The 24834-nt window shown below is 43.1% G+C and overlaps 2 protein-coding genes across 3 annotated transcripts; both read right to left on the minus strand.

Annotated features, from left to right (window-relative positions):
• Positions 1-4806: 4806 nt before the first annotated feature.
• LOC311099112 (type I phosphatidylinositol 4,5-bisphosphate 4-phosphatase-A-like) lies at positions 4807-21157 on the minus strand. 2 transcript variants are annotated; one of them, XM_084139756.1, is made up of 7 exons: positions 21003-21157; positions 19679-19872; positions 18006-18112; positions 10560-10665; positions 10176-10228; positions 9507-9597; positions 4807-8759 (listed from the first exon to the last, which is right to left on the minus strand). In XM_084139756.1, exons 1-7 carry the CDS (start codon positions 21118-21120, stop codon positions 8616-8618), a joined length of 813 nt encoding a protein of 270 aa, XP_083995882.1. In that variant the 5' UTR covers positions 21121-21157; the 3' UTR covers positions 4807-8615. The 2 variants fall into 2 exon arrangements, with proteins under 2 accessions (XP_083995882.1, XP_083995881.1); XM_084139755.1 differs by lacking the exon at positions 4807-8759 and having other exon boundaries at positions 9029-9597.
• A 197-nt stretch (positions 21158-21354) lies between these two features.
• On the minus strand, positions 21355-24222 carry LOC311098614 (dynein axonemal assembly factor 6-like). The gene is made up of 6 exons (XM_084139146.1): positions 23867-24222; positions 23549-23618; positions 23306-23402; positions 23079-23175; positions 22718-22803; positions 21355-21814 (listed from the first exon to the last, which is right to left on the minus strand). Exons 1-6 carry the CDS (start codon positions 23957-23959, stop codon positions 21682-21684), a joined length of 576 nt encoding a protein of 191 aa, XP_083995272.1. The 5' UTR covers positions 23960-24222; the 3' UTR covers positions 21355-21681.
• Positions 24223-24834: the final 612 nt, after the last annotated feature.

Here is a 24834-nt window from a genome sequence, read left to right on the forward strand (position 1 = left end):
ACAGGTAACAAGCTGAGATTAGGAGCACTCCCTTTAAGAGTGTGCTCCTAATCTCAGCTTGTTACCTGTATAAAAGACACCTGGGAGCCAGAAATCTTTCTGATTGAGAGGGGGTCAAATACTTTGTCTGTAATGTATTTTTCGTTATGTGTCTGACCCCAGTAAGACTAGCTGTCACCATTGGCATCGGATAATGTGGATCCTAATAAATACAAAAAAAAACATCTCAGAGCAGGAGTGTTGACCTAGGATCAAATGAGCCTGAAATGAGCACTATGTAACGTCTAACACATTGAAGAAGGATATGATCAATCATCAATATGGTGGAGTGTGTTGTCATGATGGGAGGGTTGGGTTCTTCTTACCTCTGGCCTCCATGGGCCCTCCCCCTCCTCCACACAGTGGTACCCCTCCCTCAGGGTGGAGGAGGGAGAACGGGAGAGGGACACTCTGGACCAGCTGGGAGTCAGAAAGTAAGAGGTGCATTTCAAAGCCCTACATCCTTATATGAGATGAGTGAGATAGTAAGAATAGGGTGCCATTTGGGATGTACACCTTGAGATAAACAGGGGACCTGGTGACAAGGTGGGTACCCTTGGTAGTTGACCAGGATCAGTTTACTGAAGTTAGACTTGTAGGTGAATCTCCCCACTGGGCACAGACGTCAATTCAACATCTATTCCACATTGTATCACCGTAATTTCATTGAAATAATTCGGAAACAACGTTGATTCAGCCAGTGTGAAAGGGTCTTCAGAGGGTCTTCCCTTTGGTCTTATGGAGGACTCTCTTATTGTAGTAGTACCTGTTGGCATTAAGGTTTAACAGTAGTATTGAGACTGTACCGGAGTGTGTGTATCTATGGGAACAACAGTAGTATTGAGACTGTACCGGAGTGTGTGTATCTATGGGAACAACAGTAGTATTGAGACTGTACCAGAGTGTGTGTATCTATGGGAACAACAGTAGTATTGAGACTGTACCGGAGTGTGTGTATCTATGGGAACAACAGTAGTATTGAGACTGTACCTGAGCGTGTGTATCTATGGGAACAACAGTAGTATTGTGACTGTACCTGAGCATGTGTATCTATGGGAACAACAGTAGTATTGAGACTGTACCTGAGCATGTGTATCTATGGGAACAACAGTAGTATTGAGACTGTACCAGAGTGTGTGTATCTATGGGAACAACAGTAGTATTGTGACTGTACCTGAGCATGTGTATCTATGGGAACAACAGTAGTATTGAGACTGTACCTGAGCATGTGTATCTATGAGAACAACAGTAGTATTGAGACTGTACCGGAGTGTGTGTATATATGGGAACAACAGTAGTATTGAGACTGTACCTGAGCATGTGTATCTATGAGAACAACAGTAGTATTGAGACTGTACCTGAGCATGTGTATCTATGGGAACAACAGTAGTATTGAGACTGTACCGGAGCATGTGTATCTATGGGAACAACAGTAGTATTGAGACTGTACCTGAGCATGTGTATCTATGGGAACAACAGTAGTATTGAGACTGTACCTGAGCATGTGTATCTATGAGAACAACAATAGTATTGAGACTGTACCGGAGTGTGTGTATCTATGGGAACAACAGTAGTATTGAGACTGTACCTGAGTGTGTGTATCTATGGGAACAGCAGTAGTATTGAGACTGTACCTGAGCATGTGTATCTATGGGAACAACAGTAGTATTGAGACTGTACCTGAGCATGTGTATCTATGAGAACAACAATAGTATTGAGACTGTACCGGAATGTGTGTATCTATGGGAACAACAGTAGTATTGAGACTGTACCTGAGTGTGTGTATCTATGGGAACAGCAGTAGTATTGAGACTGTACCTGAGTATGTGTATCTATGGGAACAACAGTAGTATTGAGACTGTACCGGAGTGTGTGTATCTATGGGAACAACAGTAGTATTGAGCCTGTACCGGAGTGTGTGTATCTATGGGAACAACAGTAGTATTGAGACTGTACCTGAGCATGTGTATCTATGGGAACAACAGTAGTATTGAGACTGTACCTGAGCATGTGTATCTATGGGAACAACAGTAGTATTGAGCCTTTCTCCATGTGGGTATAGTGAGTATGTCACCTCACCTCCGTGCTCTGTTCAGCTTTTCCTAGTTCATGTGGGGTTCCTCTTTTCCCACAGCCTCCCCCAAGCCGGCTTGTACAGTCAAAGTAAACATACAGACACAGGGTGAATCTCAATTGTATTGACTTGATTGCTTGCAGCTTCCTACTCGCCTCCTTCACAAAAGGAGAATATCTGAGAGGAGGAACCTCAGATCTTCTGCTCCAATGTACTTTGTGAAGAATGCGAGGAATCGAGGAAAGATGAATTGAGACAAAGCCAAAGTAAACACTGACACAAAGACAAATACATAGACACAGACAGCTACATATGAGAGCAAATACTTACTTTTGCTCCAATATGGTAATGAGAGGATCCTATGGAGGAAGTACAGTTACACTGCATCTGTAAAATATCCTCATCATCATCAACATCCTCATCATCACACTGAAGTCGGATATTCAGAAATATCCGACTTCAGTGTGGGATGGGGGGGTCATATATGATGGTGTGGGATGGGGGGTCATATATGATGGTGTGGGATGGGGTGGTCATATATGATGGTGTGGGATGGGGTGGTCATATATGATGGTGTGGGATGGGGGGTCATATATGATGGTGTGGGATGGGGGGTCATATATGATGATGTGGGATGGGGGTCATATATGATGGTGTGGGATGGGGGGGTCATATATGATGGTGTGGGATGGGGGATCATATATGATGGTGTGGGATGGGGGGGTCATATATGATGGTGTGGGATGGGGGTCATATGATGATGGTGTGGGATGGGGGGGGTCATATATGATGGTGTGGGATGGGGGGGTCATATATGATGGTGTGGGATGGGGGGTCATATATGATGGTGTGGGATGGGGGGGTCATATATGATGGTGTGGGATGGGGGGGTCATATATGATGGTGTGGGATGGGGGGGTCATATATGATGATGTGGGATGGGGGGGTCATATATGATGGTGTGGGATGGGGGGGTCATATATGATGGTGTGGGATGGGGGGTCATATATGATGATGTGGATGGGGGGGGTCATATATGATGGTGTGGGATGGGGGGGTCATATATGATGGTGTGGGATGGGATCATGTATGATGGTGTGGGATGGGGGGGTCATATATGATGGTGTGGGATGGGGGGTCATATATGATGGTGTGGGATGGGGGGTCATATATGATGGTGTGGGATGGGGGGGTCATATATGATGGTGTGGGATGGGATCATGTATGATGGTGTGGGATGGGGGGGTCATATATGATGGTGTGGGATGGGGGGTCATATATGATGGTGTGGGATGGGGGGTCATATATGATGGTGTGGGATGGGGGGGTCATATATGATGGTGTGGGATGGGGGGTTATATATGATGGTGTGGGATGGGGGGGGTTATATATGATGGTGTGGGATGGGGTCATGCTGCGGGTCTTAGGGTCAAATCCTGTAAGGGATGAAGATTTGAGTGTGTTTTTTCAGGGCCCAGTATTCAGTCCTGACTATGAGTTTAGTGGGACTATCAATTCTCATGTGTGTAAGGGAGGCAAAGTGCAAGTGAGAGTGTGTGTGTGAGTGAGAGAGTGTGTGTATGTGTGTGAGTGAGAGAGCGTTTTTGTGTGTTTAACAGGACCTAGATTACCGGCCTACTCTCTCTTGCAGAAGGGCTAGCAAGCTAAAGATAATGCCCTCTGAGCTAAAGATAATGCCCTCTGAGCTAAAGATAATGCCCTCTGAGCTAAAGCTAATGCCCTCTGAGCTAAAGATAATGCCATCTGAGCTAAAGATAATGCCCTCTGAGCTAAAGATAATGCCATCTGAGCTAAAGATAATGCCATCTGAGCTAAAGATAATGCCCGCTGAGCTAAAGATAATGCACTCTGAGCTAAAGATAATGCCCCCTGAGCTAAAGATAATGCCCTCTGAGCTAAAGATAATGCCCTCTGAGCTAAAGATAATGCCCCCTGAGCTAAAGATAATGCCCTCTGAGCTAAAGTCACTTAAAGCCAGAAGGTTTGAGGACTTCTCCTCCCGCTTTCCTTGGTCACGTCCCAAATGGCACCCTATTCCCTGTATAGTGCAGACCCCATAAGGCCCTGGTCAAAAGTAGTGCACTACATAGGGAATAAGGTGCCATTGGGGAAGGCCACCTTCTCTCCAGGGAGCAGTTTATTTATATATTTTTTAATGGTTTCTCAACATTACTAATCCTTCCATCTCATGTCGACAAAATACTAATCCTTCCATCTCATGTCGACGAAATACTAATCCTTCCATCTCATGTCGACGAAATACTAATCTTTCCATCTCATGTCGACTAAATACTAATCCTTCCATCTCATGTCGACGAAATACTAATCCTTCCATCTCATGTCGACGAAATAATGAAACCCGCATGAAACTCAGGAGCCCAAATGGAGCCAGGTTAGGTGTGCATGTGTGCATAAAAATGTTTTGACACCTTTTGATCACTGGTGCACATCGCAAAACATAATGGACCCTCTTCAACTTTTCATTTGAATAGAATGTAACTTACACTAATTCCACTATAACAGCCTGTGAATGTGTCTGAGAATCTGTAATAACACTGTTTGGTCTTGTTTGGGTTTCATTAGTGTGTCGTCTGGTATTGTGATTTATTATGTTGTAGTAAATGGTCTTAAAAGCAATAAAAACATTTGATTAAAAAAAAGAGCCTAAAAAGCATTCTGATATTTTCATACATCATGTCTTTATTGTGTGTAAACAAACTCTGATAAGAGCATCATCAGCCAGGTTGTTGATTATTGGCGTCATTAACATGATCAATATTGTACATAATATCATGATTAAAACATGATCATTATAATAAATAACATGATATTTTAAAATAACTATCACTGCTACTGTCACAGTTCTGTCAAGCAGGGTAAACCATCTCAAAGAGCTGTGTGTGTATCCATCCATTTGTCACTCTGTGTGTGTGTGTGTGTGTGTGTGTGTGTGTGTGTGTTTAAGTGATGCCATTTGTGGTTCAAATGTTTGATTGTCTATATGTAAATGATGAATGTGTGTGTGTGTTAGTGTGTTAGGTTAAGAATTGGACACATATTCCCGTGTCCAGAGGCTTAATGTGTTAGTAGGTAATCAAATAACTAACAACTTTGCAGATTCCCGTTAAAATAAATAACAAGGGTTGCAAAAATAACCCTATTAATTAACAAAACAACAAATAAAAGTGATCAAAGAATCAATCATGTAGTGTTATGCACACAAGTGCAATATCTGTTTAGTAATAATTACTCTTACATAAAACAACAACAAATATATGTACAATTAAAACAGAAATTAACGTAGCTGTAAAAAAAAAAATTACTATGACCCACATTCCGAACCACAGACAGGTTATATGGTTAGATGAAGTGTGTTTGAATATGCAGGTAGTCTGTATGAATTATCTTCACCAACAGTTTCCCTCTTACCCTGACTGAACCCCAAACGGCACCCTACTCCCCATTTAGAGCACTACTAAAAGGAGAAAGAGGCCTACAACAACCACAGCCTGCCTCCGTCACCAAGGACTGCGTTTAGATGATGGTACATGTAGTGTAGTAAGACTGTAGAGTTGGATAGAGGGGCACACTTGGCCCAAAGCCCGTTTTTATATAACATGGGCAGCGCCATCGAGGGCTTTCACCGCCTTGAAGCGCTCTAGTACATCTCTAGGAGTTCTACTGACAGCTCATGTTGACCTCACTTCTAAGCTATTAGATGGATAAGAATATAATATTAACCTAGAGCACAATAATTAGATGACTAGGAGATGACGTGTAACAAACTCTTGTATGAACAGAAGTCCTTGAGGAGAGATGCTTTTCACGCTGGCTGCCTACGCCTACCACTACAGAGACTCTCACAATACCCATCTTTTGGTATGTATGTGTGGGGGATGAGAGTGTGTACGTACGTATACGTGTGTGTGTGTGTGTGTGTGTGTTTGTGTGTGTGTCCAGTCAAATTTAAATGAGGCTGTTGAATCTTTCTCTCCAACTTCTTTAAGGCTTCTAAGCTGCTTTGGATCAAAAGACGAACACTCCCACAGACAGTTTATGCAGCATAAATATCGACTCCAACATACTGCCAGACCTCACTCTGACGATGCCCTAGCAAGTGGCCCAATAAGCACCCTCATTCCCTATATAGTACACTACTTCTGACCTTCGACCATACTGAGCCCTGGTCAAAAGTAGTGCACTATATAGGGAATAGGGTGCCATTTGGGACGCACCCCTAACCTCCCTTCAAACCGGGACGTAGCCCTAACCTCCCTTCAAACCCAGCTCCATGTCTGGGAAAAGGAGGGTAATTTAGGTGGTATGCACCTTACACTGGCCTCAATTTAGCTGACTTTGCCTTTCAACAACGCTTCAAGGGTTTTCCAAAAAAACTAATAATTAAATCTCATGTCAAATGCCCAAAAACAGAACATATAAAATCAGGGTTTGCGGAGGCGCTGTCTTATCCGAGTGCTATGTCATCATTTAAGACGGTGTTCCAATCTGCCATGCCATGATATGTGACCACCAACACCCGCAATAGACTGGCCTAAGCAACGATTAAAACAGGGAAGGGAAAGTAGTTGAACATGTTAAAGTGAACTACTCATCAATTTATAAGGTGGTCCTCTGTAGCTCAATTGGTAGAGCATGGTGCTTGTAACGCCAGGGTAGTGGGTTCGATCCCCGGGCCCACCCATACGTAAAAATTGTATGCACACATGACTAAGTCGCTTTGGATAAAAGCGTCTGTTAAATGGCATATTATTATTATTATTAGTAAATGTAGCAGTCAAGCTACTGCTCCTTCAGTAAATATTCTTCATCATCCAGTTTGGAAACACAATGAACAACAGACTAAAGCGAAGGAGGAGGGGAATGTCTTGTTTTGATCTTTCGTTTAATAAATAAAAGGCTCCAGGGTAGGGCTGGGCGATATGGCTTAAAAATCATAGCTTATGGACGATTCACAATATAGATCTACATTTTTTTTGTAAAGTTTTCTCTAAATAAGCTTTGTTGTACAATTAATAGGTCAAATACTCCGCATTTCAAACAGTCAGCAATAATCTAGTAAATGCAGGGCTTGTGAAATTAAACCCAGGCTAAATATGAGCCGTCCACAACCATAAAGACCCACTAACAATTTAATTATTTTATCAAAATAGTTTAACCTGTTTTTTTGCCATAATCACTGATCTGATTTTCAAGTGATTTTCAAATGCCCTTTATCTTTTATAAATGGAACCAGAACCATGTGTAATGCACATTCACTAATAATGAACAACTTCTTGTAGCAGGCATTATAGAAAATGAACACAGGTCTCATAAATAATCTCTCAAGCACAAGCCCACGTGCTAGTGAGTAGCCAACTAATCTTTATGTTTCAAGTTTAGCCAACATGGATCTATTTGCTAGATAACGAGGCAGAACAGTTGAATTGTTATGAACACACCCTTCTGTCCATCTCCAACTGTTTGAACAGAATGCTAGCCTGTCCACTTTCTTCAGATGTTGAAATCAAGTGGCCTACCATATTTCTCAGAATGAGAACTAGTTGCCAATTACTTATATAAATTGTGTTTTTTTGCTTATTGCACATTTATAAAAGACAGACTAGACAGCTAGTATAACAGTAATGCTGCGCGCAACACCGAGCATGTATTTTCCAGAATGATACTCCTGTTTTAGTAGTGTCAATTTGAGTAGTTGAGACATAAAAAAGGGTATTGATAGAAAGGTTAACTTCTCCTCTATTACAGTAAAATAATATTGCAATGTTTTTCGGTGTCCATATGACCGATTCTGTTGGACCAAACCGCAAATGCAAATAGCAAGTTGAAACCGCTTGTCAGAGAGGAAGAGGCTTATCGCCTGCCTCCCCTCCTTTGGGAAGACTCCCATCGTTATAGCGGAGACATGAGCATCTGGTCATTATATCCAGATCTCTGGTGTGAATGGGAAGGTGCACACAGCACAGAAGGAGCGAAGGAGACAAGACTAAAAAGACAACATGAGAACAAGCGGACATAAACGCCTCATAAAAGCGATATAAAAATAATAATAAAAATAACTCGATTCTTGCGATACGGGCATTTGGAATATCGCGCAAAAAACATCAATTTGAATCAATCTAATTAATTTGATATATCGCCCAGCCCTACTTAAGGGTGATGTTTCCCATAGGTACAGATCTAGGATCAGCTTCCCCTTCCCACAATCCTAACCTTAACTACAGATCTGGGATCAGCTTCCCTTCCCCCAATCCTAACCTTAACTACAGATCTGGGATCAGCTTCCCCTCCCCCAATCCTAACCTTAACTACAGATCTGGGATCAGCTTCCCCTTCCCCCAATCCTAACCTTAACCATTAGTGAGGAAATATAAAACTGACCCAAGATCAGCATCTAGGGGCAACTTCATCTTACGCCTGTGTGTGTGTGTGTGTGTGTGTGTGTGTGTGTGTGTGTGTGTGTCTATGTGAAGTTCTGTAGGGGCTCACTAACAGGCATGCAGGCCCAGTATAGAGCCCGGCCCAGGGTCAGGAGTACCAGCAGGATCAGCATGACCCAGGAGGCATAGATACCCCCGTAGGCCTGGGCCTTCACCCACGTACCAGCCTACAAAACACAGAGAGGAAGAAGACTTAGAAGATGCAACATTTTACAAGGCTAAGGGTGGTGTGTTTGTGATAGGACTCTGACAGTGTGCACATGTAGAGTGCACAGTACCCGCCTACGGCACAGAACAGAGGGAGAGAGAACACAGAGAGCAGTAGATGCAAGAGACATGCATTTTTTTTTTTCCTTAGCTAAAAAAGGGCTTAGGTGATTAAGCGTGGTTGTGAAACATGACAATATTATGCTTTTTTTAAACAATGTGTTCTTAAGGGATGTGTTTTTATTGTGAGGTCATCACCTGGTGGACAGTATGGAGTAGACAGTATGGAGTGGACAGCATGGAGTGGACAGCATGGAGTGGACAGCATGGAGTGGACAGCATGGAGTGGACAGCATGGAGTGGACAGCATGGAGTGGACAGTATGGAGTGGACAGCATGGAGTGGACAGTATGGAGTGGACAGTATGGAGTGGACAGCATGGAGTGGACAGCATGGAGTGGACAGCATGGAGTGGACAGCATGGAGTGGACAGCATGGAGTGGACAGCATGGAGTGGACAGTATGGAGTGGACAGCATGGAGTGGACAGTATGGAGTGGACAGCATGGAGTGGACAGCATGGAGTGGACAGCATGGAGTGGACAGCATGGAGTGGACAGCATGGAGTGGACAGTATGGAGTGGACAGTATGGAGTGGACAGCATGGAGTGGACAGCATGGAGTGGACAGCATGGAGTGGGTACTCACCACCAGCCCAGCAGTGGAGATGCTGAAAAGCAAGCATAGTAGAAAACACCACAAGCTCCGCCTTTGAGGGTACCTCTGACCAATAGAGGAGCTGCATGTTGAAGGGAGTGGCAAAAGAGAAGGAGAAACGGTATTAAAAAATATATATTTTAGCATGAAATATAACTTGCTTCAGCTGTCCAAAAGTATTTTTTATGGTAATGTCAAGAACTTCATAGGTTTAAATAATGAGTTGATGAAGCAAGTCACACTAACAAGGTTGTGTAAGATTTGAGATGTTGCGCACAACAAGGCCGTAAAGAGCTTATCCTGAAGACTAATGCTACAGGCTTATGGTATGGGAATCTGACCCACTGCTGACAACTGCCTACAGCTCACAAGGGGTTGAATACATATTTAAGAAAAATATAGGATGAAGGACATCAGTGGAGGCTGGTGTGGAAAGGACGGCTCAAAATAATAGCTGGAATGGAATCAAACACATGGAAAGCATGCGTTTGACAAGTTCCATTAATGCCGTTCCAACCATTACTATGAGTCTGTCCTCCGATTTAATGTGCCACCAGCCACCACTGAAGGACTTCATCTTGAGCATAATTATTGTATAACCACTTTGATGGACTCGGCTGTATTGACTGAGTAGCCTATGGACAGACAGAAGGTACTCACACTTTCCTGCAGTGGGGGCACCTGGCGAGTGTCCGGTCAGTAAACTCTGTCCACTGAAACACATTACAAGACACTCATCATATAAATATAAAAAATTAGTTCAGTAGAGTATTATCCATGTTAGCAATATTCAAGACTTCCTGGCCTTCATAACTGCTTTGGTGTACACTGTGGCTCTTTCTCAAATAATCTTTCCTTGATTCCTTTTCCTCACTCAATTCCTTTTCCTTCTGAAAACACATTGGACAAGAAGGTCAAAGAGGGAGGAACCTTCTCCTTCAATACAGTTGAGGAGAAGGCGAGGAGAGAGGATGTGAGGAATCATGGAATGACTCATTGAGATAGAGCCTATATACTGGCTTTGAGAGAGGTGAAGGGTCGTACCAGGAAAGTGTTGTTGCAGTGTCCACAGGAGACCCGAGCTCCGGCTGGCTGGGGTTCAGGGCTGGCTGGACCAGGATGGACTGGACCCAGGTTTATTATCCTCTTACTGGGGAGCACAACCACAGAACTCACTGGTCAGTCTACAAGCCAATATACTGGACAACCACATAACTCACTGGTCAGTCTACAAGCCAATATACTAGACAACCACAGAACTCAATGTTCAGTCTACAAGTCAATATACTAGACAACCATATAGCTCACTGTTCAGTCTACAAGTCAATATACTAGACAACCACAGAACTCACTGGTCAGTCTACAAGCCAATATACTGGACAACCACAGAATTCACTGGTCAGTCTACAAGCCAATATACTAGACAACCATATAGCTCACTGGTCAGTCTACAAGTCAATATACTAGACAACCATATAGCTCACTGTTCAGTCTACAAGTCAATATACTAGACAACCATATAGCTCACTGTTCAGTCTACAAGTCAATATACTAGACAGCCATATAGCTCACTGTTCAGTCTACAAGTAAATATACTAGACAACCATATAGCTCACTGTTCAGTCTACAAGTCAATATACTAGACAGCCATATAGCTCAATGTTCAGTCTACAAGTAAATATACTAGACAACCACAGAACTCAATGTTCAGTCTACAAGTCAATATACTAGACAACCATATAGCTCGCTGTTCAGTCTACAAGTAAATATACTAGACAACCACAGAACTCAATGTTCAGTCTACAAGTCAATATACTAGACAACCATATAGCTCACTGTTCAGTCTACAAGTCAATATACTGGACAAACAACCACAGAACTCACTGTTCAGTCTACAAGTCAATATACTGGACAACCATATAGCTCGCTGTTCAGTCTACAAGTCAATATACTAGACAACCACAGAACTCAATGTTCAGTCTACAAGTCAATATACTAGACAACCATATAGCTCACTGTTCAGTCTACAAGTCAATATACTAGACAACCATATAGCTCAATGTTCAGTCTACAAGTCAATATACTAGACAACCATATAGCTCAATGTTCAGTCTACAAGTCAATATACTAGACAACCATATAGCTCAATGTTCAGTCTACAAGTCAATATACTAGACAACCATATAGCTCACTGTTCAGTCTACAAGTCAATATACTAGACAACCATATAGCTCACTGTTCAGTCTACAAGTCAATATACTAGACAACCACAGAACTCAATGTTCAGTCTACAAGTCAATATACTAGACAGCCATATAGCTCACTGTTCAGTCTACAAGTCAATATACTGGACAACCACAGAACTCACTGTTCAGTCTACAAGTCAATATACTAGACAAACACAGAACTCACTGTTCAGTGCACAAGTCAATATACTAGACAGCCATATAGCTCACTGTTCAGTCTACAAGTCAATATACTAGACAACCACAGAACTCAATGTTCAGTCTACAAGTCAATATACTGGACAAACAACCACAGAACTCACTGTTCAGTCTACAAGTCAATATACTAGACAGCCATATAGCTCACTGTTCAGTCTACAAGTCAATATACTAGACAACCACATAACTCAATGTTCAGTCTACAAGTCAATATACTGGACAAACAACCACAGAACTCACTGTTCAGTCTACAAGTCAATATACTAGACAGCCATATAGCTCACTGTTCAGTCTACAAGTCAATATACTAGACAAACAACCACAGAACTCACTGTTCAGTCTATGTTAGATTAATTTGTATTTTAAGAATAATGACTAAAGGATTTCACCCCAAATACAGTATAAATGTGTAAACTGTGTTATAATTAGAATGTATTATCAACCCACTAACAGAGGGGGGCGAGACTAAACATTCCAGGGTGAAGGAGAAAGGTGGAAACTGTTTAAGAAAGCCTCCTAAAGGTGGGTGGAGCAAAGTGCCTTTGTGTGTCAAGGGGTATAAAACAGGAGTGTATGGGTTTTGGCGCCAGAGCTCTCCATGAATAAAAAGACAGATCATTATTGTTGGTTGTGGACCTTGAATCATTTATGATTAAAACCAGAGCCTTACAACCTCTGGTAATGATTCAAGCTTAGGTTGAATTAGAGATAGAAATTATCTTAACAGTCTACAAGTCAATATACTGGACAAACAACCACATAGCTCACTGTTCAGTCTACAAGTCAATATACTGGACAAACAACCACATAGCTCACTGTTCAATATACTAGACAACCACAGAACTCACTGTTCAGTCTAAGTCGGTATTACTAGCTAGGTTTAAATGCAACTGAGCGCAAGTTCCATACAAGTCAACTAACTTATGTAGGGGCCTGGGTTAGCCTAACGCAGTCCTTGATGCACTAGTATCAGTGTGAATGAAGTGTGATTTAAGGGGTTTCACATGCTGTATCAACTGTATTCACCAAGTAGACAACATGCCACCTGGACAAAATCTTTATATATGACAGTGTCTGCGTCTGAAATAATAATAATAATAATAATAATAATATGCCATTTAGCAGACGCTTTTATCCAAAGCGACTTACAGTCATGCGTGCATACATTTTAGTGTATGGGTGGTCCCGGGGATCGAACCCACTACCTTGGCGTTACAAGCGCCGTGCTCTACCAGCTGAGCTACAGAGGACCACAAATGGCACCCTATTCACTATATAGTACACTACTGTTGACCAGGGCCCATACAGTGAGGGAAAAAAGTATTTGATCCCCTGCTGATTTTGTACGTTCGCCCACTGACAAAGAAATGATCAGTCTATAATTTTAAATGGTAGGTTTCTTTGAACAGTGAGAGACAGAATAACAACAAAAAAACCCAGAAAAACACATGTCAAAAATGTAATAAATTGATTTGCATTTTAATGAGGGAAATAAGTATTTGACCCCCTCTCAATCAGAAAGATTTCTGGCTCCCAGGTGTCTTTTATACAGGTAACGAGCTGAGATTAGGAGCACACTCTTAAAGGGAGTGCTCCTAATCTCAGCTTGTTACCTCTATAAAAGACACCTGTCCACAGAAGCAATCAATCAATCAGATTCCAAACTCTCCACCATGGCCAAGACTAAAGAGGTCTCCAAGGATGTCAGGGACAATATTTGTAGACCTACACGAGGCTAAAATGGGCTACAAGACCATCGCCAAGCAGCTGGGTGAGAAGGTGACAACAGTTGGTGCGATTATTCGCAAATGGAAGAAACACAAAATAACTGTCAATCTCCCTCGACCTGGGGCTCCATGCAAGATCTCACCTCGTGGAGTTGCAATGATCATGAGAACGGTGAGGAATCAGCCCAGAACTACACGGGATGATCTTGTCAATGATCTCAAGGCAGCTGGGACAATAGTCACCAAGAAAATAATTGGTAACACACTACGCCGTGAAGGACTGAAATCCTGCAGCGCCCGCAAGGTCCCCCTGCTCAAGAAAGCACATATACAGGGCCATCTGAAGTTTGCCAATGAACAGCTGAATGATTCAGAGGAGAAGTGTTGTGGTCAGATGAGATCAAAATCGAGCTCTTTGGCATCAACTCAACTCGCCGTGTTTGGAGGAGGAGGAATGCTGCCTATGACCCCAAGAACACCATCCCCACCGTCGCGCAGTGGCGCAGTGGTCTAAGGCACTGCATCGCAGTGCTAACTGTGCCACTAGAGATCCTGGTTCGAATCCAGGCTCTGTCGCAGCCGGCCGCGACCGGGAGACTCATGGGCGTCGCACAATTGGCCCAGCGTCGTCCAGGGTAGGGGAGGGAATGGCCGGCAGGGATGTAGCTCAGTTGATAGAGCATGGCGTTTGCAACGCCAGGGATGTGGGTTTGATTCCCACGGGGGGCCAGTATAAAAAAAAAAAATATGTATTCACTAACTGTAAGTCGCTCTGGATAAGAGCGTCTGCTAAATGACTAAAATGTAAATGTCAAACATGGAGGTGGAAACATTATGCTTTGGGGGTATTTTTCTGCTAAGAGGACAGGACAACTTCACCGCATCAAAAAGGGACGATGGACGGGGCCATGTACCGTCAAATCTTGGGTGAGAACCTCCTTCCCTCAGCCAGGGCATTGAAAATGGGTCGTGGATGGGTATTCCAGCATGACAATGACCCAAAACACACGGCCAAGGCAACAAAGGAGTGGCTCAAGAAGAAGCACATTAAGGTCCTGGAGTGGCCTAGCCAGTCTCCAGACCTTAATACCATAGAAAATCTGTGGAGGGAGCTGAAGGTTCGAGTTGCCAAACGTCAGCCTCGAAACCTTAATGACCTGGAGAAGATCTGCAAAGAGGAGTGGGACAAAATCCATCCTGAGATGTGTGCAAACCTGGTGGCCAACTACAAGAAACGTCTGACCTCTGTGATTGCCAAACAAGGGTTTTGCCACCAAGTACTAAGTCATGTTTTGCAGAGGGGTCAAATACTTATTTCCCTCATTAAAATGCTAATCAATTTATAACATTTTTGACATGCGTTTTTCTGGATATTTTTGTTGTTATTCTGTCTCTCACTGTTCAAATAAACCTACCATTAAAATTATAGACTGATCATTTCTTTGTCAGTGGGCAAACGTACAAAATCAGCAGGGGATCAAATACTTTTTTCCCTCACTGTTTGTCTCTGGTTAAAAGTAGTGTACTATTATAGGGAATAGGGCTCCATTTGGGACATACAGTGCATTCGGAAAGTATTCAGACCCCTTCCCTTTCTCCACATTTTGTTACGTTACAGCCTTATTCTAAAATGGATTAAATGCTTTTTTTCCCTCATCAATCTACACACAATACCCCATAATGACAAAGCAAAAACAGTTTTGATTTCTATTTGCCATATATTTCTTAACTGTGCTGTGATGATTTTTAACAAAAATTCTGAACCTTTCTATTCTCATAGTTTCTACAGATTGTAAATTAAAAGATAAACATTTTTGCTAAAAGCATTATTATTATTACTTTTCAAATCACTCCGCAGCGCTATTTGCAGAGTTAGCACCAGGTAAATGTTGCAATTTGTCTGCCATTCCTGAACCTGCGACCAAAAACAAGTGCATTCGGAAAGTATTCAGACCCCTTGACTATTTCCACATTTTGTTACGTTACAGCCTTATTCTAAAAAGTATTAAATAGTTTTTTCCCCTAATCAATCTAGACACAATACCCCATAATGACGAAGCGAAAACAGGTTTTTGCAAATGTATTGAAAATAAAAAACAGAAATACCTTATTTACATAAGTATTCAGACCTTTTGCTATGAGACTCGAAATTGAGCTCAGGTGCATCCTGTTTCCATTGATCATCCTTTAGATGTTTCTACAACTTGATTGGAGTCCACCTATGGTAAATTCAATTTATTGGACATGATTTGGAAAGGCACACACCTGTCTATATAAAGTCCCACAGTTGACAGTGCATATCAGAGCAAAAACCAAGCCACAAGGTCGAAAGAATTGTGCGTAGAGCTCCGAGGCAGGATTGTGTCGAGGTACAGATCTGGGGAAGGGTACCAAAAGAACTCTGGAGCAGGTTTTCATCAAGGATCTCTCTGTACTTTGCTCTGTTCATCTTTCCCTTGATCCTGACTAGTCTCCCAGTCCCTGCCGCTGAAAAACATCCCCTCAGCATGATGCTGCCACCACCATGCTTCACCGTAGGATGGTGCCAGGTTTCCTCCAGACGTGACGCTTGGCATTCAGGCCAAAGAGTTCAATCTGGGCTTCATCAGACCAGAGAATCTTGTTTCTCATGGTCTGAGAGTCTTTTAGGTGCCTTTTGGCAAACTCCAAGCGGGCTGTCATGTGCCTTTTACTGATGAGTGGCTTCCGTTTGGCCACTCTACCATAAAGGCCTGATTGGTGGAGTGCTGCAGAGATGGTTGTCCTTCTGGAAGGTTCTCCCATCTCCACAGAGGAACTCTGGAGTTCTGTCAGAGTGACCATCGGGTTCTTGGTCACTTACCTGACCAAGGCCCTTCTCCCCTGATTGCTCCGTTTGGCCGGGCGGCGAGCTTTAGGAAGTGTCTTGGTGGTTCCAAACTTCTTCCATTTAAGAATGATGAGGCCACCGTGTTCTTGGGGACCTTCAATGCTGCAGACAATTTTTGATACCCTTGCCCAGATCTGTGCCTCGACATAACCCTGTCTCTGAGCTCTACGTACAATTCCTTCGACTTCATGGCTTGGTTTTTGCTCCAATATGCACTGTGAACTGTGGGACCTTATATAGACAGGTGTGTGCCTTTCCAAATCATGTCCAATCAATTGAATTTACCACAGGTGGACTCCAATCAAGTTGCAGAAACATCTCAAGGATGACCAATAGAAACAGGACGCACCTGAGCTCAATTTTGAGTCTCATATCAAAGGGTATAAATACTTATGTAAATAAGGTATCTGTTTTTTGCATTTGCAAAAATTTCTCAAATCTTGTTTTCGCTTTGTCATTATGGGGTATTATGTGTAGATTGATGAAGATAAAAAAAAAATCATTTTAGAATGACAAAATGTGGAAAAGTTGAAGGGGACTGAATACTTTCCGAATGCACTGTATATCAATTATTTGATGATCTGACTGCATTCTGTCCACTATCAATACTTTTTAAACATTTGGTGCCAGCGAGAATGCCATAAGAAAGTAGTCAAGACGACTAGCTTGATTGAGCCTCCGCCATGTATATCTCACTAGATCAGGATATTTAAGCCTCCGCCAGGTATATCTCACTAGGTCAGGATATTTAAGCCTCCGCCAGGTATATCTCACTAGGTCAGGATATTTAAGCCTCCGCCAGGTATATCTCACTAGGTCAGGATATTTAAGCCTCCGCCAGGTATATCTCACTAGGTCAGGATATTTAAGCCTCCGCCAGGTATATCTCACTAGGTCAGGATATTTAAGCCTCCGCCAGGTATATCTCACTAGGTCAGGATATTTAAGCCTCCGCCAGGTATATCTCACTAGGTCAGGATATTTAAGCCTCCGCCAGGTATATCTCACTAGGTCAGGATATTTAAGCCTCCGCCAGGTATATCTCACTAGGTCAGGATATTTAAGCCTCCATAGTTCCAATATGTCCACAATATTTGTTATTTCCTGAAGTGCATCATTTGTAGTGTGATTTCCTTTACGGTCCATTGAGGTACTTCAAACCGTATTATAATCTCCCACCATAATACTTGAGTCATGTATTGCTTGTAAGCTCGATAAATTATTATATATATTTTAAAAGAAGCGTGGATCACCATTATTTGGACAATATAGATTAATGAGCCAAATCTGTTTATGGTCCAATAGCATATTTAAAAGGATCCACCTTATTTGCGGATCTGTTTGAACAGTTTGCACATTCGGATCGAAATGATTGTTAATTAATGTTGTCACCCCTTTTTAGTTTCTGTGCCCATGGGAGAAATATATTTCCACTCCCCCTCCCTCTTACCAGTAGGGGCGGGGACAGGCAATCCTCTGAGAGGTGACTTTGCAGATGAGCAGACAGTTACAGGGGCAGCGGACATACTTCTTCCCTGCTGGAGCATTCTTGATGGGCTACAGAGGGAGACAGAGAGACACAAGAGGAGGAATAGGAAGAGGAGAGGGAGAGGGAGGATGAGGAGAGGGTGGAAGAGGAGAGGGGGAGGGAGGAAGAGGAGAGGGAGAGGGAGGAAGAGGAGAGGGAGAGGGAGAGGGAGGAAGAGGAGAGGGAGAGGGAGAGGGAGGAAGAGGAGAGGGAGAGGGAGGAAGAGGAGAGGGAAAGGGAGAGGGAGGAAGAGGAGAGGGAAAGGGAGGATGAGGAGAGGGTGGAAGAGGAGAGGGGGAGGAAGAGGAGAAGAAGAGGGAGGAAGAGGAGAGGGAGAGGGAGGAAGAGGAGAGGGAGAGGGAGGAAGAGGAGAGGGAGGAAGAGGAGAGGGAGGAAGAGGAGAGGGAAAGGGAGAGGGAGGAAGAGGGAAAGGGAGGAAGAGGAGAGGGAGAGGGAGGAAGAGGAAGAGGAAGGAAGAGGAGAGGGAGAGGGAGGAAGAGGAGAGGGAGAGGGAGGAAGAGGAGAGGGAGAGGGAGGAAGAGGAGAGGGAAAGGGAGAGGGAGGAAGAGGAGAGGGAAAGGGAGGAAGAGGAGAGGGAAAGGGAGAGGGAGGAAGAGGAGAGGGAAAGGGAGAGGGAGGAAGAGGAGAGGGAAAGGGAGAGGGAGGAAGAGGGAGGAAGAGGAGAGGGAGGATGAGGAAGAAGAGAGGGAGGATGAGGAAGAAGAGAGGGAGGATGAGGAAGAAGAGAGGGAGAGGGAGGAAGAGGAGAGGGAGAGGGAGGAAGAGGAGAGGGAGGAAGAGGAGAGGGAGAGGGAGGAAGAGGAGAGGGAGGAAGAGGGAGGAAGAGGAGAGAGAGAGAGAGGGAGGATGAGGAGACGGAGAGGGAGGATGAGGAGACAGAGAGGGAGGATGAGGAGACGGAGAGGGAGGAAGGAGGGAGGAAGAGGAGAGGGAGGACGAGGACACAGAGGGGGAACAAGCCAAACAAGATGAACAAGAAGTCATTATCAGATCCAAGAAAAGTGAGAGAGGGGGTTGCACATAGAGTGTCAGTCGTGTTTTTCTTGACAATGACAGCAATGGAGTAGACCAGACCAGAGCACAAACAGATCTTAGACCAGGCTAGGTTGCCCACTTTTATATGGGATGAAAAATCAATGTAAATTTTTTTTTTTAATCAATGTGTTGTATGTTATGGCGTTTACTGTGGCCTCATGAGCTACCACTGTATGCAACTTGTATGACTAATGTCTATAAATGTGACACCAACCAGTTGTATAAGATTGTGTCCCAAATGGCACCCTATTCCCTATATAGTGCACTACTTTTGACAAGATCAAAAAGGGTCCCTGCTCAAAAGTAGTGCACTATATAGGGAATAGTATGAAAAATGTATGCACTCACTAACTGTAAGTCGCTCTGGATAAGAGCGTCTGCTAAATGACTAAAATGTAAATGAATAGGGTACCATTTTGCAACGCAACCTAAATTAACATGCAGGTAGATGTAAGGTATGCATAGGGCTCTGTTCAAAAGTAGTTAGAGACACGACCTAAATGAACATGCAGGAAGTAAACACTAAACAGGTGACCCACCGTAGCCTCGTTGCAGACCCCACACTTGACCACATGCTGGTGGAGCTTCCCCTCCACGCTGATGAGGCTCTGACACACTCTACAGCTGATGACTGGCGCGCTGCCACTGTCTGGGGAGGTGAGGGGGGAGTAAGGAGGAGGGTCCTCCCCCAGGAGCACTGAGGGCTGGGTGGGGATGGGGAAGGGAGGGAAGCCTGAAATACAGAGAGAGGGAGGCACATTTACATCTTATTCTGAGCGACTTAGTCAGTGCATTCAACTAACTAAGGCCTCAACACAATAACACAATGTACACATAGTGTGGCAGATTAGTGCACTGCCACTGAAACAAGAAAGGGTTAAACACGGAAAATACTGTTCTGTTTTTTAACCTTTTAAATAAGGATTAACAAGAAAATGAGATTTGAGGCTCGAGTTCCAACTGAAAAGGAGCTTTATAAAAGGACTGCAGGAATGCAGGGACTTATCGCTCTGTGTGTGTGTGTGTGTGTGTGTGTGTGTGGAATCAGCAGTTACCACTGTACCAACAACTTCAAATAAATAAGTTGTTTGTAAATAAATACATTGGTAAATAAATACATTTAAAGGCATCATATTATGTGTACCCTCGACTCACGCCATTTTTCTAATATGTAGTTAAGTACAGTAGCCCCTCCCAATGGAGACAGTAATTGGTCGTCGTCTTATATTGCAGTAATTATGAGCTTCCCGAGAGGCCCAGGGCGGTGCCAATCAAATCAGGTGTTTTGGTTTCGAGATTTGCAAACTAGCTAGCTAGACTAGAGATCACTGACGGTAGATCTTGAAATAGCGGTAGAAATATTACACTACTAGCTATAATTTTATAATACATCTCAGAATTACCAAAAATAATATTATAACACGTGGATAATCTGGTATCTTGTATACTATACTGAGCAATTAGCTAGCCATCTTTTTGGGTAGACAACTTCCAAGTTCTAGCTAGTTCCATACATAAAACCCAACACATCATCGGTGTTTCTGTTTAGTACATCCCTTCAACTATGATGACTAGCCGACAAATGTAGAAAATGCCAAAAGGTTACAACATTCTAGCCAATTAGCTAGCTAGGTGACTAGCCAGCTAACCACTAGTTAGCTAACTAACCGGCATGCTTGCATCAACAGCTAGCTAGCTGACTAGCAACCACGATTTACTCCCCAGATACTAACTATCCATGTAGATAGCTAGATACCAAGAAAGCAACCTTTCGTGCTCTTAGCAATCTGAAAATCATAGGGACCGATGCTTTGTCAGCTATCTTTGCTTTGGCTAGGTAGGAGAACATCCATGGATACTCACTTTGTGGTTTATCTGGTAAACCATAGGGAGCCGAGCCTGGTGACACTCCGCCGTTACCGCCGACAAGAGCACCATCTCCAAGATCTGCTAGTAACGGGGACCTCTCACCGTCCGCCATACCGAAAGCAAAGGCGTGGGGGAGTAGGACGGTGCAACGCAATGATATGGAGCCGTTGTATTGTTGTGTCTGAAACGTATGCGTCACATGATCAGACGTTCGCTGCTGTGACTGTCAGACCATGCACACTCCCCCATAATTGGTTAACACAGCATATTGCATAGTAACAAACAAGATTGGTAACGCTAAAATATAGCAAAGAGGGTGTTGGTGAATATAGCACAAAGAGGAAAATAAACCAAACCATTTTATTTATTGAAATGCAGACAATATATTCCATGAACAGAGTAAATGGTCAGACTTTATAATGAAAACCATGGAACTCTTCAAACAAACAAGTAATCCATAGCGGCAGAAATGGACAATACCCATCTCTTCTGCATCATGACAGAAGACGGAGGCTCTGCTCTCACCTGTGCACAGGTGAGGTAGGTAGGAACTGAAGGAACCCCTAGGTAGGTAGGAACCCATAACCACATTCACGTGTCCTCCAAGATTAGCTTAATTTCCTCTTGAGTTCAGTTTGCTCCTCAATCATTTTTCCTTTCTCCTAACTTTCTCTCAACGTTGCAGGTTGATTTGATCCATGAGGCGGTTCATTGGTAGCGTGACCTCCAGCTCCTGTCTTTCACTGTAGAACTGGGCTTTTCCCTCCTGACTGTGGACCGGGTGAGGAAGGTGTAGGCCCAGTTTACTGTGTAGAGACAGAAGAAAGGATTTGAAGCTAGAATCCTTAGTTGCTACATCTATTTTTGGACTTACAAATTAATGATATAAACCCATCGATTCTTGAAGAATATAACTTATAAATGCCTCATGATCTTAGTTAAACTGTTGTACCCCATCAGAACCTAACATGTAAACAATGTAAATGTAAACAAACACTGTATAGCCTCAAAAGATGGTTAAAACTATAATTGTTATATCATGGATGGTCAGTCCTTGCATCCATAGCCCTGTCTATTAATTGGAGAGTTCTTACATTTTTTCCAGGCCCATTATTTTTTTGACCAAAACAGAGGTGGGGTGTCCGCTTTGTTATGGTTTCAATTAAGGATTATAGCTTTAATGAGTAAAATAGATATGAGAGAAAGGGAAACAGCGAGCGAGAGACAGAGAAATTGTGTGTGTGTGTGTGTGAGAGAGAGACATTGTGTGTGTGAGAGAGAGAGAGAGAGAGAGAGAGAGAGAGAGAGAGAGAGAGAAATGGTCTGTGTGTGTGAGAGAGAGAGAGCGAGAGAGAGAGAGACAGAGAGAAATTGTGTGTGTGTGTGAGAGAGAGCGAGCGAGAGAGACCGAGATAAATTGTGTGTGTGTGTGTGAGAGAGAGCGAGAGAGACCGAGATAAATTGTGTGTGTGTGTGTGTGAGAGAGATTTTCAGCCATGGCTGAGACGACACATGCTTTAGATAGAGATAAAACAATATTTATGAAGAAAAATTGAGCAAGAGAGGAGGTCAGCAAATAGTAGCAAAACGTTTTCTGGCTGTGGATAGAATGCCTGGAACTCTTTATAGATCATTTTCTGGCTGTGGATAGAACGCCTGGAACTCTTCACAGAAGGATGACAGGCAGGCAACATTCTAAAGAATCTTACAAGTTTGGCGTTCGCAGATCAAGGAATTTCTCCTTCACATCCAAGACTACATCTGTTGCTTTGGTGTCTGGCAGTTTGATTTTCACCTGAGGAGATAAAGTTAATATTATTATGATATTATTGTTCTGTACTATAATTTCACATGGGTGTAATAGACTCCACCTCAACTGGTGAAAAACTTGCCATCAACCCAGTTGGAGGACATTCTATTCATCTATTCAAGCCAAGTCAGTCAAGTAATAGATGCAAGAACATGTAACATTGCAGAACACTGTAGCTACATGGTTAACAACAGCATAGAGTTACGTATAGAATCCTATAGAATTACATATAGAATTAATTATAGGATCTCTATGGTTACCAGCATGCTGTCACAGCACATGGAAGAGGGATCCTTTCTGCTCATCCCAAGAAACACATCCTCTGTCCCAACATTCTGCTTCAGCAATATGTCATACCTGAACACACACACGTTCCCCAGCCAACAGCAATGAGGAAGAAATTAGATGTGAAGGATGGGAGTACCAATAGCCTTGTCTGGAATGTTGTTTTCTTTTTCATGGTGTTAAGACTGCAAACTTGACTTACTCAGGCTTTGGCCGGGTGTCTGTGAGGTCATCAAACTGCGACCCCTCTGTCACCTCCTCCTCACTCCAGATGGCTTTACTGTCCTTCTTGGTGTAGGCTGTTGTAACCATAGAATTAGTAATTTAATAGGATCTCTATGGTTGTAACTACATATACAGCTTGTTACTGTTTGCATCCAAAATGGCACCCTATTCCCTATTTAATCCACTACTTTTTTGGTACAAGCCACCTGAGAAAACAGACCTGATTTGTTGGCAGCAGGTGATGGGAGACCAATATCTCCAGGTCCCATTACGGCTGAGGATGTCATATTCTGTTCAGGAAATATTTTAAAGAATAAATCACTTTCAAAGACTGATATAGAAAGCAAGTGCAAACTAGCTGTTGTCACATATCTAACGTTAGCTAGCTACATGATCATCATGTTTTTGCTAGCATGCTAACTGGACAAGTTATCACATTTTTGTTTGCCAAAACAGTTTTATTAGCTAGCTTGTTTACACAAAACTAACGTTGGAGAAGTGCAACTTATCTCAATGATTAACGGTAGCAATGCCTTACTTTAAAATTATATTCATCATCCTCGTCCTGCGTGGATAAGAGGGCAGAGAGCGCTTGTAGATTCTGGAATGATGACAACCCCTCCATTGACATTGTGAAATAATATTCACTTGCTCGAGCAAAGGCTTCCTGGCAAAGTCAGCTAGCAACAGCAAAGGCTTCCTGGCAAAGTCAGCTAGCAACAAACAATATGGCTGGATACGTCAATTCTCGCGCTAAACCTAATGTCTAATATATCTCTGTGTACCTAAAATAGGCGAATCGAGATTGTCTAAACAAAATAAATTCACCGCGACAGCATATATTCCAGTCCCAAAGGGGAACGTCAAATATTTTTTATAACTAACCCTATCTGTGGGAATGTGTTGGGCAGCTGTTTCCAGGGAGATGGTCGCTATGCTTTTTTCGATGCTATGGAGACCGCGCCTACGTCAGCTCCTTGTGGGAGTGGCGAGAACCAGATACGTTTAAATAGAACCACAGAACATGTCAGACTGGCGCTCATGTACTCAGATCTGAAATGACAGGATGTGTAAACAATATAGGGAAAAACTCCTGCCAGCTAATCAGAAAGCGAGGTGAAGCAATTACCATATTTGTTAAACGTATTAATTATTTTCAGATCTACAGGAGTGCCTAAGGGTTTGGGGGAATTCAGCACATCTCTCTTTGATCCTCTGGTCCTCAGAATTCATTGAACCTTTGATCCTTTCCCAGTCCCTGCCCACTCCCTGCATTTTGCCGCATTCATGTGCTAGCCAGAACTAGGAAAATCGGACATTTCAGACTTGCTAACTCCTTGTAGCTACGTGCTCAGGCTGTTCAACCAGTTAGCAAGTTGGACATTCCTGAGTTTCCTAGTTCCGACTTGCAATTGAACGCGGCATTAGACCTGTTACCTAGGAGACGGAGGGAGGGGACCCCTCACTGTGCCAGGCAACAGGCCTGAACTCTTTAGTGCCACCCTG

Source organism: Coregonus lavaretus (genome assembly GCF_964263955.1).
Source record: "Coregonus lavaretus genome assembly, chromosome: 23".
Lineage (NCBI taxonomy): Eukaryota > Metazoa > Chordata > Actinopteri > Salmoniformes > Salmonidae > Coregonus > Coregonus lavaretus.